This window comes from Hippocampus comes, unplaced genomic scaffold (genome assembly GCF_001891065.2).
Source record: "Hippocampus comes isolate QL1 unplaced genomic scaffold, H_comes_QL1_v1.1 scaffold230, whole genome shotgun sequence".
Classification (NCBI taxonomy): Eukaryota; Metazoa; Chordata; class Actinopteri; order Syngnathiformes; family Syngnathidae; genus Hippocampus; species Hippocampus comes.
In genome coordinates this window covers 981,163-1,000,918 of record NW_017837215.1, presented here as the reverse complement: position 1 = coordinate 1,000,918, position 19,756 = coordinate 981,163, and the positions used below count along the sequence as shown (strand labels likewise).

At 42.8% G+C, this 19,756-nt stretch overlaps 2 protein-coding genes across 5 annotated transcripts; both read right to left on the bottom strand.

The window, feature by feature from the left end:
* Window positions 1–639: 639 nt before the first annotated feature.
* Window positions 640–7,145, bottom strand: LOC109508969 (protocadherin alpha-C2-like). 4 transcript variants are annotated; one of them, XM_019858915.1, is made up of 3 exons: window positions 4,533–7,145; window positions 3,280–3,316; window positions 640–2,654 (listed from the first exon to the last, which is right to left on the bottom strand). In XM_019858915.1, exons 1-2 carry the CDS (start codon window positions 6,963–6,965, stop codon window positions 3,305–3,307), a joined length of 2,445 nt encoding a protein of 814 aa, XP_019714474.1. In that variant the 5' UTR covers window positions 6,966–7,145; the 3' UTR covers window positions 640–2,654; window positions 3,280–3,304. The 4 variants fall into 4 exon arrangements, with proteins under 4 accessions (XP_019714474.1, XP_019714475.1, XP_019714472.1 ...); XM_019858916.1 differs by having other exon boundaries at window positions 640–2,651; XM_019858913.1 differs by lacking the exon at window positions 3,280–3,316.
* A 3,246-nt stretch (window positions 7,146–10,391) lies between these two features.
* On the bottom strand, window positions 10,392–15,882 carry LOC109508948 (protocadherin beta-15-like). Its single transcript, XM_019858873.1, has 4 exons — window positions 13,201–15,882; window positions 11,549–11,610; window positions 11,342–11,454; window positions 10,392–11,254 (listed from the first exon to the last, which is right to left on the bottom strand). Exons 1-4 carry the CDS (start codon window positions 15,724–15,726, stop codon window positions 10,944–10,946), a joined length of 3,012 nt encoding a protein of 1,003 aa, XP_019714432.1. The 5' UTR covers window positions 15,727–15,882; the 3' UTR covers window positions 10,392–10,943.
* Between the last annotated feature and the right edge of the window lie 3,874 nt (window positions 15,883–19,756).

The window sequence follows — 19,756 nt, the reverse complement described above, 5'->3', positions numbered from 1 at the left end:
TTTCTGCAAGTTCAAATGGAAGCGAACTCCCTGATTTGGTTTCTAAGAATGAGCACACAGCGTTTAACAGGGAAACTGGGTCAGAATGTGTGCGCGCCCGTGCGCGCGCGCGTGTGTGTGTGTGTGTGTGTGTGTGTGTGTGTGTGTGTGTGTCAGAGAGAGAGAGAGAGAGAGAGTGAGAGAGAGTTCAGGGAGAGAGTGCGTGTCTTTGACATCCGACAAGTCACTTGTGATAACTTCACATTTTTCTCCTTTCTTATCTGTCAGAGGCACAACAGAGAGACCTTTTAGAAAGAAAAAAAAAAAGTTTATTCAAATGATCATGATCAAGCAGAACATTAAAAGCCAAATAAGCGACATCAAAACCTGACAATTAGCTGCACCCGAAAAGAAAAAGCAAGGCCATTCTCTCCCGTTCGGTCTTTGATCTGCCGAGTGAAATGGAAGTTTAATACATTTGATGTAACTCTCAAGTATACCGTCCAATCCGACTGGTGATTAGATGAACACAAAATCCGGCGCCGCGTTCACAAATGAGAAAGGACGACAACACCAAGCGAGAACAAGCACCCCTGCGTCATTAGATCACAGTGAACTTACAGAAGATATCAAAAAGTCGACATTATTTAAAAAAGAAAAAAAAAACACGTAGAAAGTGTTTCAATTTACATTCTGGAAAACAAAAGGCTGACTTGCTATGTGCCAATGCCCACACTGGAATATGAGCGATACAATTCGGTACTTCATAATGGAAACTATCAAATTTCTTCAACAATTTAGTCCGCTCCCTGGATTTGAAAATAACATCTCTTAAATTCGTCTTTGGCAAATGATAGCACTATTTTTTTTTTTTTTTTTTAATGTTCACAGCATATTTTCCATGTGCTTATCATGCACGTTGACACTCGTTCGAACAGGCGTTGCCAAACTTTTCCTGTTGATTTACAATACCGCTTCGTTCGTCAAAAGTCACATGCAGTAAATCTTTTTTACAACGCCGAATGGCCCACAAAAAGCTTTTCAGACGTGCAGTTACACACTTTAGGAAGTGACTGGTAGCAATAGATCCGTTGTCATCCAGAATTTCTCGTCGAATGTCGTAGGCCTCGACGCAAAAGTAACAAACAGGTTTTGCTGCCTTGCTCAGCATAATCCCGGACCCGTGATCCTCTTGGTTGCATTGTCGAGAGCGCTGCAAATCCCCTTTTAAGTTTTTGTGCATATTTTAAAACGCCGCAGTACTTGATACTGCTTAATAATGCTGAAGACTCAATTGTTCTGGCTGGTGCATATTCGGTACTTGTGCACTGTCATTCGAACGACGTTCGCTGCCTCTAACGCTTATAGATTTGATCACCGAGCACCTAAATAAGAAGTTGCTTTAATCAGCCACTTGTTTCTGATAAAGGAAAATCATGCGCCTTGCTGGAGTGCGTTGGCAGAGGTCAAAAAGGTCAAGAAAAGGACAGCGTCTTCAAATCTCTGTGAAAAACTACAAGATCCCAAAACATCAATTCCACTAAACTACACATATGCAACACAAAATGCCCTTGAATAAGACCACAGAAGCAGCATTAAAAGTTAAGACACAACCTATCAATAAAACTAAAAAATAGTCAACCCCATACGGACTTCAATTATGACCAGGATTAATACAGTTGGCTATTTTTCTTGACATATATCAATAGCTTCATTATTAAAATTGAAATATTAATATAAATTGTCTGCTGTATTTGAAGGGTTTTTTTTTTCTTTTTTGCAACTCGTGTTTTATTGCCAGTTTGGTCAGTTTATTTTATTGATAGAAAAAAAAATGAACAGCCATTTTTTTTTTAAGCGGTGGTATGGATCAGTATTTATGAATGTACAATCCACCCTCCTCTCATTTAATTTCATATTTCCTCAAATGCAATATTTCTAAAATGAATAAAGATGATCTCATGTAATTTGTCCCCAAAATACAGATAAATACGAAGAAATGGCCGTTCAGACTAACAGTCCAGATGCCAATAAATTATCCACTTGATACTCAAAGCATTCAAAATGTTATGAAATACAGCCGACCACAGACACGCAAAACCCCAACGCAACCTTTTCCCACTTGTGAGCTTTCATTTTTTTACACCTTTGTCACGATTGAGTACAATATGACAGAACGTCAAATCACCATTTGACAGCGAGAGCAATATTGGACCACAGCTCCTCACGTAAAACAGTCAAATGTCATTTGAAAGGAAAAACTGCCCCGCGTTCAAATGCATGAACGAGATGACCCGATACGTTTCAGTCATCAAATCGGCAAAATCATATTTCGCCCTGATTCTGATTGATTTTGCGTGTTTTGCACGTGGCACTATCTGCTTTTGTCCAAATGACATATTTTAGAATCATGCAGATTCATGCTGTAAATAGAAGATCTGGGGGGGAAATGAGACTGAATGCATTGAGGATGATTCCGTGACATCTCTCGGTGGATGAATCGAAATATGCAGGATCGACTTGCCTATCTAGCTAATGACAACGTTCGGAGAGTTGAAAGATAGAAAAGTTGGCTTTTGGAGAGGCTCAAGGAAAACTGTTTTACATCTGTTGTACGAGTCAATGACTGCCAGGAAGAGATGATTATATCACGGCAGTTCTCTTCTGGTTGCCTGCTGAGAGACAGAACACATAATAAGTCCTGACACGAACACGCCAAAGATTACGGAAAGTCCTCACTCATGCAACGGTGGATCGTGACTGGTTACTGCAAACGTCATTGAAAAGTCATGGTGGTACAACATAAAAAAAAAAAAAATCATTGTAAAGGCAACAACGTGTATGATTCTAATTAAATAAATCGATCTATAAAATCATCAAGGAGGAAGCACAAGGGTGGACAAAGCATGCATAAGCAGGCATCCTCATGTGATTTTTGGCAATTACGGCTTGGTCAGAATTTAGGCCGGCCAGATGTGCACAACACGACCCTGACCGGCAGCCAGTTTCCTTCTAATCTGTGCTCTCGGTAAGCTGAGAGGTTTTCTTATTTGAGAGCCGAGCCAATTTGAATGTAGCATTTCAAATGGAATGGCGTGGTGCCCATGTTGGACAAACATGGGCAACACTTCATCCAGGAAAAGGTCAATCGGAGGATTTTAAACATCACCAAATTCATGAAGAAATCGATGTCGCAGTCAAAATATACACGTGATTTTTTTTTAGGTCGAATAGAATCATATGAAGAAATGTCAGCGGTTCTATGTTGTGTACATATACTGTATATAGCAACCATCATACCTCCAGGTGTCGAATAGACTTCTTTTCATTTTGAATACTTAAGCACAAAAGAAAGAAACAAATTGCACAATGAGTATGAAGGTTAAACACAACATACAAACATGAATAAAATCACCATCCCGATACTACATTAAATCATTTATAGTCATTTATGTTCCACCTTCCTGTCTGCACGTCCTCAAACAGTGATGAATCAAAAAAAAATATATATATATATGTAGAATCCTCTCTGAGGATAGATAAAAACCGCAACCGTATTTAACTTCATTTTACACTTGCGACAGTTAAGAATGTAAAAAAACAAACAAAAAAAAAACAGAACTCAAAAAGTACTCTCGTCTTTGCAAGCAAACCAATTTTTTTTTCTTTGCGGAACAGTTTTGCGAAAGAATGATTTCATTTCAAGGGGTACGGAAGAGGATTAGGGCAACCTTTTCATTTTTTTTTAAACTATTTTCTTTTTTCTCAGCTTTTTACCACACTCCGTCACCCATAGCTGTGTTGATTATTAACAGCACGCTAACTTACAAATGTGAAAATATTAATGGAAAAAAAAATATATATATAACATTCCTGTCAGCCGTGGCGACAGTTTTCCCTCTGGAACAGATTCTTTCAAAATTTGAAAGGTGTGGTATTTGACCTTAGAAGTTCCACCGTACATATGCGTGAACTGCTTCTGATCCGCCAGACTTCCCCGCATGATACAGCTCATTTAGCACATCTTGTCCTTGAAGAGAAACACTCTGTGTCGACGCTCTTTGAAGTATTCCCGCACTTCCGCCACCCACTACTGTGATATGCATCTGGGATAAATGACCTACATACTACATTAGACATTGAACAGTGGAATATTGTGCGCGTGCGTGCGTGCGGTGGTGGTGGTGGGGGCGGTGGAGGGAATTTGTTTGACCTAATTATTCAATGTGATTGCTTGTTGGCTCTTCCAGTACTCCAATATTTAAAAGTATCCGCAGGTCTTTCAGTTAATGACCATTTACTAATTATTGCATAGTTATATATCGTTTATTACAGTTTTCAATTCAAAACAAACAAACAAAAATAGGATCGAAACAATATGTGCACATCATGGTAGACCAAATGTTGTTCCACATATAAAATTTGAATTATCTTTCAATTATTCTTGTGTTCTAATGATTTGTGGTCACGGCCACGTTGATATTAAATGATGAGAAGCTCTTCCATTGCCCGATTCGTCATGTTAGCTAAAATGCTGTATATGTTCTACGTACCTCCAGTGTGGATGCTCTGGACTCCGTGGTCTCACTCGGCCCGATGCTCCTGGGTATACTGGACACAAAGTAGCCAGCTCCTTTGGGAATTATGGGCTGTCTCACGACGACTTTGCCTTTCCTGGTCTCTGCGAGAAACAGACTGTACCAGTAGGCGTCGCTGGAGATCAAGGTGGAGTCCGCAATGGTGGAGCTCCGTTGACTGATCACACTGTTCCTGCTGAGCACACTGTTCCGATTAGCTGGGGGAATCTTGATGGGCTTTGGCTTGGGTTTTTGACACTTCAGTACAATAATAACCAAGATGGTGATGAGCAGCATGAAGGACACAGCCCCTAAACCGATGACTAAATATAAGTTGAGGTCTGTGAAGACGTCATACTCGAGTGGCAATTCTGTTGTCTCCGAAAATGCCATGGAGTGCTCCACTGTGGATATTTTGATGGTGACCGTGGTCGAGAGAGCGGGGTTGCCGTTGTCTTTTGCAACAATGACGAGACGTTGTTGCCGGGGGTCTCTGTAGCTGAACATTCTTGTCGTCCGGATCTCACCGTTGTATTGATCGAGACTGAAGAGGGTGGTGTCGCTGATTTGTAAGAGCTGATACGTGACCCTGCCGTTCTGCTCGGAGTCTGCGTCGATGGCGATCACTTTGGCCACTAAATGTCCCTTATCCGTCGACCTCGGTATCACCTGCTCCACGACGGAGCCTTGAGCCCGCCACGGCGACACGATGACAGGGGTGTTGTCATTTTGATCCAGAATGATGATATGAACGGTAACATTGCTGCTCAGTGGGGGGACGCCGGAGTCCCTTGCCTCAATGTGGAAAAGATACTCCCTCTCTCGTTCGAAATCAAAGGTCTTCAAGGCGTACAGGTCGCCATTTTCTGGATTGATGGAGAACAGCATTGACATGGATGTGTTCGCTATCTCTTTCTCCATTATGAAATATACCAAGTACTGGTTCTCATTCAGATCTGGGTCAAACGCACTTAGAGACGTCAGCAACGCTCCCGGCAGATTATTCTCCAGAACGTGAATGGTGTAAAAGGATTGAGGGAAGGTGGGCGCATTGTCATTGATATCATGAATCTCTAAAGTGAACGTCTCACTTTCGGTTAACGGCGGCATCCCTTTGTCCGTCACCTTCAGGGTGATTTCATATTTGCTCTGTATCTCTCTGTCCAGTGGCTTTGAAACCAAGAGCTCAAAGTAACCCCCTGAGGATCGATTGAGGATGAAGGGGAGGTTTTCCTGCTGACTTAAAGTGAGCAGCACTTTCCCGTTGACTCCGGAGTCCCTGTCGCTGACGCTGACCACCGCAATCATTGTCCCCACGGCTGTGTTCTCGGCCACTGCGCTTTTTAGAGACTTGATTGTCAGCTCGGGGTAGTTATCATTCAAATCCGTGATGGACACCATCACTTTGCAGTGTCCTAACAGCGGCGTTGACCCTTCGTCCTGAGCTTGTATGTGCATCTCAAAATTCTGATTCTCCTCAAAATCAACAGGCCCCTTCACCTTGATCTCGCCTGAATGTCGGTCAAGCGAGAAGAGCTCCTGGGTCTTCTCAGAAGTGTAGAGAGTGTAAGAATATAGCAACCGTGCGTTTGTGCCTTCATCCAAATCTGTTGCATTTAGGGTCATGACAACCGTCCCCGCACCTGAATTCTCTGGAACATGGACTTCAAATACCGGCTGACTGAACAAGGGGGCGTTGTCATTGATATCGAGGACGTTGATAATAATACTGGCCGTGCCGGATCGGGGAGGAACCCCTCCATCCACCGCGGTTAAAATCAGATTATGCACCGCGTCCGTCTCCCGGTCCAAATTGCCATTCAGAACCAAATCTACATATTTGGATCCATCGCTGCCAGTTTGGATGTCAATGTTGAAATATTTGCTCTCACTTAGATAGTAAGTCTTGATTGTATTAGCACCAACATCCGCATCTACAGCATTTGTTAAGGAGAATCTCTCACCAGCAGGGGTTGCCTCGGAAACATCCAAATAAATGGTTTTCCTCCGGAACACTGGCGCGTTGTCATTAATGTCCATGATCTCCAATTCGATGTTAAAAATACGAATAGGGTTTTCTAGTATGACATCCATTTTTAGAAAGCACGAGGCTGTTTTAGTCATGCAGATGATTTCCCGGTCGATCTTCTCGCGGATGATGAGCTCTCCGGTTTCTTTGTTGATGTCAAGATAATTTTTGCTGTGAATGACATCCAGCTTTGCTTTGCGCTCCACCATGCTTCGAACATCTAAACCCAAATCGGTGGCGAGGTTGGCAACAAAGGAACCCTCTTCCATCTCCTCCGGAATAGAGTAGCGAGTGATTGAAAGCACGGAGCCCCATAACGCACTGGATGCAAAAGCGGCGATCAGCAGTTGTGTCCGTAAACGAGCCACGAGAGAAGCCATGACGCTACCTTTTAAATGCAGAAAGAGAGCAAATTCGTCCCAATGTTCAGGCTGTCTTGATGCACGGAAGCGCCGGTGTCATTCTTGCCTCCACGCGTGGGAGCTGCAGCAAGCGGTCCATGCACACGCGCAGCACCGCCGATTCCTGCAGGGGCGTGTGCAGCGTTTGTGTCGGCTGGCCTCGGGTGGCCCAGCTCACGTTAAAGGGGTGGTGGGCACGTTAAAGGGATGGTGGGCGGAGGGTGCGAGGGAGGCAATTTATACCACCAAATGTACAATAATAACTCCTATCAAAATTGACAGCCTTTTTAGTGTGTGTAGTGCGTGTTACTTCGCATTAACCCATATGTAAAAGCGAATCAGTCATTTCATGAATGAAAACTGTTTCTAATGCAAAATTGAATGACTCAAATTGTGAATGATGCCAGCATTACACGTGTGGAAATTTTAAGAGCAAGAATAAAACACATATAACCTCATGTAAGCACAAATTATTATGAGCCAACCAGGTGAATCAAGGTGCACCACACCGTGCTTATTGTTTTATATTTTCCCTAAAACTGCAACTCAGCACGTGTTCATCTTTTACAAGCATGTTTTCTCATGGCATAAAACTACGAAGTACTTAAAGTTCCCAAACGTAACATACACACACATAGACACACACGCCATTTAATAAATGGAGTTTTCTTTTCATGTCACCATGGCAACCATTAGTTCTTTGTCATTGTGTGTGCTTGCATGAGTGATCGAGCGCGACTACAGAGGATGGTTTGCCTGAGATGCTGGAGTTTGTGCCTCCATTTGTCTGTATTGTACCGCCATCTAGTGACAAATTTAAGAATTACAGGAACATCCTGGGTTATGTCCACCGCAACCCCACTTCGGGTGCGCGTCTGTCTGTCTCTCTCTCTCTCTCTCTCACACACACACACACACACACACACACACACACACACACACACACACACACACACACACAGTACCATCTCTGATGTATTCGAGTTTTTTAGTCCCCAAGGTGCAATTGTCCTCATGTGTTTTATCCACTACCTTTCTCGGTTACTCTAAATGGAAGTAAACAGACACATCTGAGGCTACATGAGATCCAATATGCTGTATGAAATAAAATATATTGTGTATATTATTGCTCAGTTTGGATTGACAGGGAGGAAGTACAGTAATAATATGTAGAGGAGAGAGTAGTAAAAATCCATGGGAGTAAGGCACAAACACTAACCAACAGAAGCAGTGACAGCAACAATGACTCGACACGAAGTGGCCTGGCCTGGAGTCCTTTTAACAGAAAACCTACTAATGAGATGATGACCAACAGGTGTGCCGCTGGAGGAGGAGCCCGACAGAGTCACTCGTTAGCCCCAAACAGATCAACCGTGACAATTTATTGCCAACACACAAAATGAATTTTCCTAATGTTGATGCAAAAGCAAAGACACACACACACACACACACACACACACACACACACACACACACACACACACACACACACAGTACCATCTCTGATGTATTCGAGTTTTTTAGTCCCCAAGGTGCAATTGTCCTCATGTGTTTTATCCACTACCTTTCTCGGTTACTCTAAATGGAAGTAAACAGACACATCTGAGGCTACATGAGATCCAATATGCTGTATGAAATAAAATATATTGTGTATATTATTGCTCAGTTTGGATTGACAGGGAGGAATGACAGTAATAATATGGAGAGGAGAGAGGAGCAGGGTGAAAAAAAACGAAGAAAACTAAATGCAGAACAAAGTCCTGAAAACAACACAAATCCAAAGTAACAAACAAAAACCCATAGCAGAGGCAAAAACAAGGTGAAAGCAATCCAAACAAACACAAAAAAAAAAAATCCATGGGAGTAAGGCACAAACACTAATCAACAGAAGTAGTGACAGCAACAATGACTCGACACTAAGTTGCCTGGCCTGGAGTCCTTTTAACAGAAAACCTACTAATGAGATGATGACCAACAGGTGTGCCGCTGGAGGAGGAGCCCGACAGAGTCACTCGTTAGCCCCAAACAGATCAACCGTGACAATTTATTGCCAACACACAAAATGAATTTTCCTAATGTTGATGCAAAAGCAAAGCAAGAAAAATACTTTATAACCGTGCAATATGATCACTTTTCTGCCCTCGAAGTGGATAATGTGCATTGTTACGATTGCACAAACAATATCTGAGTTTGGAGTTCAAAACTTTAGTATGGATTCAGTGTCTTATTGAAATGGGGCAACTGTTTCAGCACTCAAAGGTTTTGGTGCCTCTCGCCAGATGGAAGGAGGTATCAGCCACAACCTTGGTTAAAAGTTCTGGAAGAGTACATGACCATCAGGGGATAGCATAATGCAGCCACTTACCTTCTCTGCAGAATGAGTGATGCACTGCAGTGTGCCTTTTGTCTTTGGTAGGGACAATGGAATCACTCCTCGTCATACGAACCGATGAGGACAATGACAATTAGAAAGCTTATTCTTTTTACACGAGCAAAGTGGTCAGCGCGTCGATCTCACAGTGCAGAGGTTCAATTCCAGCTCCGGCTTCCCTGTGTGGAGTTTGCATGTTCTCCCTGCGTGGGTTTTCTCCGGGTACTCCGGTTTCCTCCCACATTCCAAAAACATGCATGGCAGGCTGACTGAACATTTTACATTGTCCCTAAGTGTGAGTGTGAGTGCGGATGGTTGTTCGTCTCTGTGTGCCCTGCGATTGGCTGGCAACAGGTTCAGGGTGTTCCTTGTGAGGATAAAGCGGATCGGAAAATGGATGGATGGATGAATGTTTTTCTATTCATTCAATTCAAAACCCAACTTGTTTGAACACAGGTACAGGATCTGCGATGGAGGCAAAATGATATTCACTCACCCAGTTCAGGGGCCGAAATTGGAAATAAAATCACGAAACAAAACGTGATCTATCCATGATTTACCGTATGCGAAACATAACTTTTCCATATGCATGTTTCTGGGTGCACACGGGATATGTGCTCTTTTTGTGAGGCCAGGCTGTTTTGGTACGAGTTGTGATGCAGTCAAATATTGAATCGAGGCTCTTTTCTCTGTAAGAATTGGCAGGAGAAATGTTTGCAGTCTGTCAGTATTTGTTTGGATGTGCATCAGACTGACTTTAACTGCCAGGAATTTCGACCACTTTAGGATACATGCGGTATGAAACTACACTCATATCTATTTTGCTGCTGTTACATGCATGAGATGTACATTTGATCTGATCCATCTGGAACCAAAGTGCGCATACAATTCTTGCAGTGTTAGGCAGCTTTCAATTTAACAAGCCCCTGACACATATCATTGACCGTTTGAAGATTTCAAATGATGACATTTATACGGTGTTAGGAACCTGCAAAACAAAACTGCGCTATTCATATTGACGTGTCCACCATGAAGATGGTTGAATGTGAATTTTATTCATTTAATATACAGTATATGCTGTACACCCTTTGTACAAAGTGAATATTTCTACTTTACATGAACATGTACTACAATAATAATGAATCATGGCTACTGCAAGTACAGACCACATTACAATCTGTCGTTCATAACACATTTAAATAATCATGTATTTATATCATAACGTCGAGCAAACCAAACAGGACGATCACGTGTGTCCTCCATCTGAATTGTATTATGTGTGATATGAAATTAAGAAGCAACTTTTCCAACATATACAACATCTCTTGAGGAGGAATCAACTGTTACTATAGGTTGACGTAGTTAATAAATGCGTACTCATGAGAAATTAGAAAGAAATATGAACAATGGACATTTTACCATAACATCAATGAATTTCGGCTGCAGGTTAAGCCTGTTTTCCTCGAGCTACACCGAATTGCTTTTTGAGGTATATAAAAAGGAAGTTCTCATGAGAACAGGCTTGTTAATTACAAATATATCCTCCTGTACAATCATACACAATGTGAAACAGAACGGTTGATATGTTATTTAAAAATACCACCGCTTATGAGCCCATCCTCTTTGTCATACGGCTGTTCATATTTAGAGACTAATTTCTTCTTCTTCCCGAAAGTAGAAAAGGTGTTATAGACATCCAGGTCACCTCGAGGCGCAAGCTTGAGTGTGCTGTAGCCAGATGTGGTGCCGGGAATGTACACGTTGTGCTGATAGTCTGCTGCCTCAGAGGGAATATACACATTGCGCTGGTAGTCTGGTGCCTCAGACTGAGGTTGCGTATACTTTGGAGTCCAAGTGAAGTTTGGATTGGTTTCGTCCTCAAGAGGCATCTTGCAATCTATAAAAATGGGCATGGAGGATGACAACTGCATGATGAGACCCAAATCTGTACTTAGCAAAAACAGACTTAAGAAATGAAACTCACCACTGATACGGTTTCCCCAGGTCCAGTACTGTGGTGCCAAGGAGCAGAAATATTCATCAGGGTCATATTGATGTGGACGTGATAATGTGCCTTCCATATTTCCAGAACTGTATCTGAAGACATAAAATTACAACAGTGGTATGAAGTCATACATCTGCATGCAGTACACATTACATGTGTATCGCAGTTGTTTTTTTTCATAGTCACCTTTTGTATGCTGAATTCCGTTGATTCTTGGTCCAAGTCCAGTCCTTGCTGGAATACTTGAGCTGCACGGTTGAAACACATCAAATTCAAATCAATAACTTGCTCAAGTACAGCAAATGTGTTTTCTGCTTGACTGGTGTGCCCTTTTCTCCTTCGTTTCTATTGACATTCAATAGCTCAATGGGTCCGTTCATGATTGAAAAAGACAAGCAAAACAGCTAGAACCACACGGGGAGCCCCGTTTTGATGCCCAGCGTAAGTCTAGCGTAATGTGCAGTCTCACTGTGCACACGAGTGGAGTTATCTTTCTTTTGGGGTTTTCCGACACTCGGTGGAATTCGGCGTTTGTGCCATTGTGGGATGGCACGTAGCCAACACCCGGCCAAACGTTGCGGCATCAGTGTGACATTATGGAAAAAGAAATAAAATCGCTGGAGTTCGTGCATGACACTGGCAGGCCAAAGTGCATTTACACAGTCGAACTGCAAGATTTCCCTTTGCGGATGAGATTGTCAGCCGCGCGTGTCACATGGGTAATTGGAGCATGCCTTGCACCCACGACTGTTCGTCTATGTGCGCCCGCCTCCACAGTAGTTGTGCCGCATGGTCTGGTGTGTGCTGACAAAGATGATAATGATTCGTCATTCAGTCTTGCCCGGTACAAAAAAAGATTTTACGCCGAGCGCATGAGAGGCTGTCTACCAAAATAAGGCCCAGGGTGTTATGTTGCTTCCAAACATACATTTCTCAAAGCCTTTATAATAGTTATGCTAATAGTCGTTATTAATTTTGTGGCTGTATGCACTACTACAAATATGTAAATAAGGATTTTATCATAATCTGCTCTGCAACAAAGTCAGGGGAAAAAAAAAACATTTCACAGGTTTGAGATCATCATAAAGTAATGAGGGATAAATTGATTTGGTGTGAAGTATCACACTACTCGGGGTGCGTGAAATGACTAATGGAATGGATAATGAATGCGGTTGCAAATTTCGCTGTGCACAGCTAATCAGGCACTGCTTGTTTATTTATTTATTTTTTTACATCCTACTGATGACATTTATACAAATGAAACTTCAATATATTCTGTATATATTTTAAGATCCACAGAAGGATTCAGATTAAGGTTTGAGTTAGGTGGTATTTTTCCTGCCCCACTATATTTTGGTTCAATCACGACATTATTAAACTGAGTCATACTGTACTTTTATAATGTCGCAGTTGTCGCAATGTTGATATTTGCCTCTGAAAAAACCTCCCAGCGACGCGTGACCAACTGCTTTAGATATGCATTATGTATAAGATTCACACAAAATTGTAAAATATACTACAACCGCTAATCATGCTAATGCGGTATCGATATTTACTTTTACAGAGATTATATGAGAGGCGTTTAACAAAATGTTTGTTGGAATTTGCAGTACAGTACGACGATACAGCATAAAACCGAGAGCTTTCATTTTTCACCGCAGTCTTTTTGGATAGGCCCCGCCCATTAACGTAACGGAACAGGATGAGCAGTACAGAAAATGGAATTAATGCCTGCGTGGAAACAGCACTCAGAACAATACTCAGTGTGATGCAGTGCGGGTCATTGTACACAACAGAGCAAAATAGATATTTGGATTCATGAGGCATATTTGTGTTACCTCTTTTTGAGTTGAAGTTCTGTTGTTGGCCAGCTCATTACGGTCCAGCGTGCTCCAACCAGATGTCAGGTAGTCTGTACTTTTGGCATTATTCTGTCGAACGGACAACACCGGACTGCAGGGTTTGAGGAACATGAAGTCACTTTTTGAGGATTCGGGCGTCAGACACATTTTGTAGCAGTAAGCTTGCGGGAGGGCGCCGTTGCCGCTCGCCTCCGTGCAACCCGCCGACTCCGTTGACATCCTGATGTTCAAATTGGACTTTTTGAAGATGTCAGCGGCGCCGGGTGTGACCGAGCGACAACAGCAGCAGCACATGTTCGTGGAGGGGAAGTTGGACTCTTTGTCGGGCGCTCTGTCCTTCAGCCTCCTCACAGTCACAATGACGATGATAGCCACTAGAAATGTTAAAGAGATTGCCCCGAGAGACACGATTAAGTAGAGGCTAAAGTTGGAGCTGTGATGGGGGATCAGTGACAGGTCACCCGAATCGGGCTGAGATTCTGGCAGGCTGTCAACCACTGACAGAATGATGGAAACTGTGGCCGAGAGGGGGAGTTGGCCATTGTCCTTCACCAGAATGACCAATCTGTGCCTCGTGGGGTCTTTCTCCACTAATTGTCGTATTGTCCTAATTTCCCCTGTGTATAAAGCCACACTGAACAAGCTTGGGTCAGTTGCTTGGAGCATTTGGTAGAAGAGGCGCGAGTTCTGACCGGCGTCTGCATCCACCGCTCGGATTTTGGTGACCAGGTAGCCAGCATCCACAGATCTCGGCACCGCTTCAGTCGGGGGCGTCCCGTTTTGAGAAAGAGGTGACACGACGACGGGCGCGTTGTCATTTTGATCCAAAATAAATATCGTCACCGTAACGTTGCTGATTAAAGGCGGCAATCCGGCATCTTGAGCTTGCACTGTGATTTGAAAGTTTTTTAGCTGCTCGTGGTCAAAGGACCTGAGGGCGTAAATATTCCCGTTATCTGAATTTATCGAGACATACGTAGAGGCAGGCATCCCTTGAACGTCAACCTCTATTATAGAATAAGAGAGGTAAGCATTTTGGCCGTAGTCTGGGTCATGTGCTGTCACAGAGCAGATGGAGGCCCCTGGCGCATTATTCTCAGTCAAGTACACAGTATAAGCGGGTTGCTTGAACAGAGGCACATTATCATTCACATCAGATACTTGGACCACAATCGTTTTCCTTGTAAATAAAGGCGGGGAACCCATATCTCTTGCAGTTATTGTAATGTTATACTCTGCTACCGTTTCCCTGTCCAAAAAATCACTTGTCACTAACGTGTAGTAGTTTTTAAAAGAGGAATGCAGATGAAAGGGGATCATATTTGGGATCTCACAGTCGACGTTGCCGTTTTCTCCCGAGTCCTTGTCCGTGACGCTGATGACGGCGATGACGGTGCCTGGGGGCGCGTCCTCGTGCACAGGTGTAGACACGGACGTCAGAATGACCTCTGGGAGGTTGTCGTTCCGATCCAAGACGTTCACCAACACTTTGCAGTGGACCGCGACAGCGGAAGGACCTTTGTCCTTCGCCTGGATGTAAATTTCATGCATCCTTGCTTTTTCATAATCGATTAACCCCTTGACTTTGATTTCCCCCGTGCGCGCGTCCACGCTGAAAAGCTGTCGCACTTTGATGGGTGCGTGCCCGCTGAAAGAATAGCTTATGTCCGCGTTGGTGCCCTCGTCTAAGTCGGACGCGTTTAGTTTGATGACAACCGCACCTTTTGGTGCGTTTTCCGCCAGTCTTACTCGATAAAAAGATTGGTCGAACACCGGCGCGTTATCGTTGGCATCGAGAACGGTGATGTCAATTTGCGCAGTTCCGGACTTCTCCGGAGAACCTCCGTCCACCGCTGTCAGAACCATCTGATGAGCGCTCTGCTGCTCCCGGTCCAACGGGTTTTGGAGGACGAGTTCGGCGAATTTACTGCCGTCACTTCTTGTCTGGATGTCCAAAGTGAAATGCTCATTGACGCTCAGCAAATAAGTGCGCAACGAATTGGAACCCACGTCCAAATCTTGCGCGCTCTCAAGTGGGAAGCGGGACCCCGGTAATGCAGATTCCGAAATGTCCAGATTAAATTCGGTCCACGGGAAACTCGGGGAGTTGTCATTGACGTCCAGAATTTCCACCTCAACTCTGTACAGTTCCAGGGGGCTTTCGATGACCACTTGCAAATGGAATGAACACGCCGAACTCTGCTCGCAGAGTTCTTCGCGATCGAGCCTCTCGTTTACAAATAAAACTCCATTTTCTAAATTCACCTCCACGTACTGTCTCCTGGTACCGGAAACGATGCGGAATCTTCGCGCAGAGAGTTTATTCAAATCCAAACCCAAGTCCTCTGCTATGTTTCCCACAAAAGCGCCGTGTTCCAGCTCCTCCGGGATGGAGTAGCGGATCTGTCCACATGCCGAGTCCAGCAAACAGACCATCAACGCAAAACAAAGTATGGAGCGTTTGACGCACACCATTCGTCTCTTCACCCCTTCTGTGTCCATTTGGAGGCTGTCTCTCAACTCCCATCAAAACTTGACACTGCCGACAAAAACCAAATTGCACGCAATGCAGTTTGGAGGGCGGACAACAACAACAACAAAAAAACTTGACATTGGTGGAACTGATGCTGCTCTGGTCTGCCTGAGAGAAAGCAGAAAGGAAAGGAGGAGGAGGGGGGGGGGTCTCGCAAGTGGGCTATCACTGAATAACGTGTATGTGTGCGCGCGCACGCGCCCTCGTATCATTGGCCCTACTGTTTCAATTGGAGGCAAAACGACATCTGCTTGGATAATCTGCACTGCCGACTAGTCCGATCCAATTCATGTCACCGTTCAGGTTATAAAAGCAATAATATAATGTCAATGTTTATAGATATCTGAACAATAATTCAAATTTTGAGATGGAAACGTCTGAATACAAACTCCCTGTATGATAAGGACACAGAGTTTTGACCAATACTGTTATAGTTTTTCCAATAAAACAGTTCGATTGTGCAATGGCGGTATGAATCACGGATAGTGTAGTGGTTCTCTCGTTTGGCTACAGTTCCCCCTGAGTGAATGCACGAATGGTTAAATCCGTGGCCTGCAAATCACTAGCCACCAAACAAGGGGTGCTCTGCCTTTTATCTAAAGTCATCTAATATGTGAGGACCATGAAAAGGGAAAGTGATATATCGGCGGATGGATTTCATTTGTTCGTTTCACTTTCATCACATGAAAGAAAAAGAAGGCCATGTTTATACAGCTTGTGTCATTATATTTTAAGAACACAGTGCTCCAAATCCTTTGAAAAGGCCGATTTGAAGTTTAGACATCTAAAAAAGTAAGGCTATTCAATCCCACTTTTACACCAAGTATTCACTCTTGAGTAGTCATCGATACTGAGTACCCATACCTCTTGTATTGTTGATACTGTATGTAAAATGTTATTTCAAGCATTGACAAAAAATTTGTGACCGAAGACCATTCTTTCTGATGCAGATGATGATGTGCTACATCATCCAGCATCCACTGGAACTCATTCAATTGTGCAAGTGTACCGAATGTTGTGGACTGTGAATGAAGGAGAATACAAAGAATGACGCATTACCACTAAAACAGAGCAGTTTTATCTCTTTGGGTCTACTCAACGCACGCTCGACCCATTTGCTCCCCCAAAAAAAAAAAACAGTTACCCTGGCTGAAAGCTGAAAACACAATCTGTCTGCAGCATTGAAACCGCAGCAGATGGCGAGGTTTTCCACGGGCTCATGCTCTTTTTAATTAATGGAATGGAGATTAGAGGGCATTTTCCCTGGATCATTAGTGAACAGAGGAATTAAGACATTTTGTGAGAGAAATAATCCCAAGGCTATACATGTAATGCACATGTGGTTTCCTCTCAGTGGTCACATTGACCTGCTTTTCACAGCCTAAGTGCACGGCATCACTTACCCACCGTATGACTAAGTAGCTTGGATAAGGGGACGCAACCGCCACATTTAGGGATCAAAAATACAAAAGAGATTATCTCCCTGTCACTCTTGCTCGCCTTTCCAAACACACGCGCCAACGCTGACAATCTCCCCCCTTTTCGCTCACTCAAGGGCAAAAGTAGAATACCAATCCTTTTGTCTTTAACCGCTTTTCGGTTTTAAAACCTTGGGATTTAAAAAAGGTTGGAGCGATATGCTGCTGCGGCTCCTTGCTATTAATCGGTTTTAGTATAAAAAAAAAAAACATTTAATGTGCATTTTTCTAAAATGGTTTCAAAAGTATGTCATGCGTTTTTGAGGCCAACTAATTATTCTGAATTTGATGGTTTAACCTCAGAGGGAGGAAAACACTGCAGATTCGATGCATTACCTTCCCTGAACATGCCATTGGCAAAAACGATACTTCTCACATGATTGACTGCTCTGGTTATGGGGTTAATAACCGCTGCCGCAACTGACCGCTTCCTAGTGTGTCGTCGTTGCAACGCTACGATTTTACATCGATGCGACGCAACATAAGGAAAATCGAATTGAACGCAGGCCAAATAACACAACGCCTGCATACGTAAAGGCTGAACAAGACTATGCATACGTTAGAAGAAAAGTAGTTTGTGTTCCGTAAAAAAAAAAAAAGATTCCAATTGACAGTTGTACACAAATTTCATGAATGAATTCAGCCATTCATTACTTTTGCAAAAAAAAAACGATTGCTTCTTGCACATAGTTGATACGGTTTTCTGATTAAACCCCGTGCCGCATTCAAAGATTTTTTTTTTCTATTTACAGTATATAAAGTAAAAGGAAGCTGCCTCGGAAGTTGTTTTGAGGCCTTTTGAACTTGTTGATCATGAAATGAAAAGAGTCCTCATGATCAGCTCACTCAATTTGTCCTTCAAAAAGTAGCTTGGCCGTATAATGTAAAGCTACTTTGAACTTCCTGCTTGGGGTTTCAAGAGGTCATCACCTGTATTATGAAGCAAAGAATGGCTGAAATGAAAGTTGGACAAAAAAAACATCCAGAAGATCTGTTATTGTGTTGCCACAGTCGGACCTTGAGGCACACATTTTTGATAACTTCCAGAGTCTTTGACATTGAAAGCTTTTCTGAGGAAGCTGCAGCTGTAGCATCGGCAAAATGAGTTTTACCTTACCTCTTCATTTCTTTTTCATTTCCTGGTCAAGAAGGAGAAGTCATACTGTATACCAGATATTGATTTTTTTTTTCCTGTTGGTATTTGCAAATCAACACACACTTGAGGCAATGTCAGTGAAACACGGCATTGTGATTTGTCACTGCTCGCAGGCGCTCTGTAAATAATCATGTGCTGGCTACAAGCCTGGCTAAACCCCATGTAATATAATGTCGTCTCAGTGTGCATGATAATGCAAAAAAAACAAAAAAACAATCAAACAAACAAAACAAAAAACAATTACTAAAACTGTACTTTTGGGAAGGTGGAGAAAAAAAATCCCACACGAGAAAAGTTGAGTGAGTATGGAGGTTGTTCCAGCCCATCTTGGTCAGAAACGGTTGCATGCTCATGACATTGTGAGGAGGTGAATTGAAGGCCTCAAGTTGTCCTGTCACAACTCTTCATGTCTTTTTGTGCACTGAAAGTAGATTTTGAAGGATTTCTTTGTGCACAAGGAAAGGGGAAAACTCGCCGTACTGATTCAAACTTTAATGCCATCGAAACATGTTCCTGTCGATTTCACAATAATATTAATAATAATAACAAAGCTAGATGAGCTATTGATAAGAACTGAGAAAATGCATCTTATTTATAGGTGAACTGGGGACTTGTGGGGTTTTTTTTCAGTTGAAAAAGAGAATTTTTGAATGCCAGATGCTAATGGGTATGAAGCAGGCACAAGACGCATTAGCCACAAATCGTCGTTGCTACCTACAACAACAAAAAAAAGAAAAAAAAGGACAGTATCAAATTAGAATTGTGGCCTACTTTATTACTTCCCTCCACTGCTTAATTGTTCGGTCTTGACTTGGTTTTACAAGTTTTATTACCGCAATATGTTTCTCATATTTGCTGGTTAGGCTGCACCACCTCGTCTTTGCATGACTCCTTATTACAGGTAATCTCTCTTGTGTGTTGCCCTCATTTGCTATGATCCTTGAATTCCTTTCTCGATACAGGTCTTTTTTGTTTTTTCTGCATTTGGGTCTCCATTCTCTACCATGAAAACAATTTACCATAAGAAGATAAAACAATGTGCCTTTAATCTTGGCTTTTCACCAAGCATTTCATTCAACACATTATTCATGCATAGTTTACTTGCATGCGTCGTTTTCTGACTACATTTATATTGTAGTTCATATTCGCTAAGGCACAGCACAAAAAAAAAAAAAAAAAGCAGATAATGCGAATACACTTACACATGAGGAAAACATCATGGCTCTTTGACTGGAGATTACAGCACAATTGAGGTCACTGGCAGATGCGCAGGGGCGAAACAACAATTAACTGGCCAACAAGCAGATGTCTCTCCAATACAACACACCAACCACAAGTATCAGTGAGAAAAGCTCTTTGTGAAGA

Excerpts from the sequence above, each read along its gene's own strand:
- LOC109508969 (XM_019858913.1), bottom strand. The coding sequence starts at position 6,965 with ATGGCTTCTCTCGTGGCTCGTTTACGGACACAACTGCTGATCGCCGCT. Across the intron at positions 2,655-4,532 it reads CCAGAGCATCCACACTGGAG|CAGGCAACCAGAAGAGAACT; the intron begins GTACGTAGAACA and ends TCTGTCTCTCAG.
- LOC109508948 (XM_019858873.1), bottom strand. The coding sequence starts at position 15,726 with ATGGACACAGAAGGGGTGAAGAGACGAATGGTGTGCGTCAAACGCTCC. Across the intron at positions 11,611-13,200 it reads GAACTTCAACTCAAAAAGAG|CTCAAGTATTCCAGCAAGGA; the intron begins GTAACACAAATA and ends TCAACCGTGCAG. Across the intron at positions 11,455-11,548 it reads CGGAATTCAGCATACAAAAG|ATACAGTTCTGGAAATATGG; the intron begins GTGACTATGAAA and ends TTATGTCTTCAG.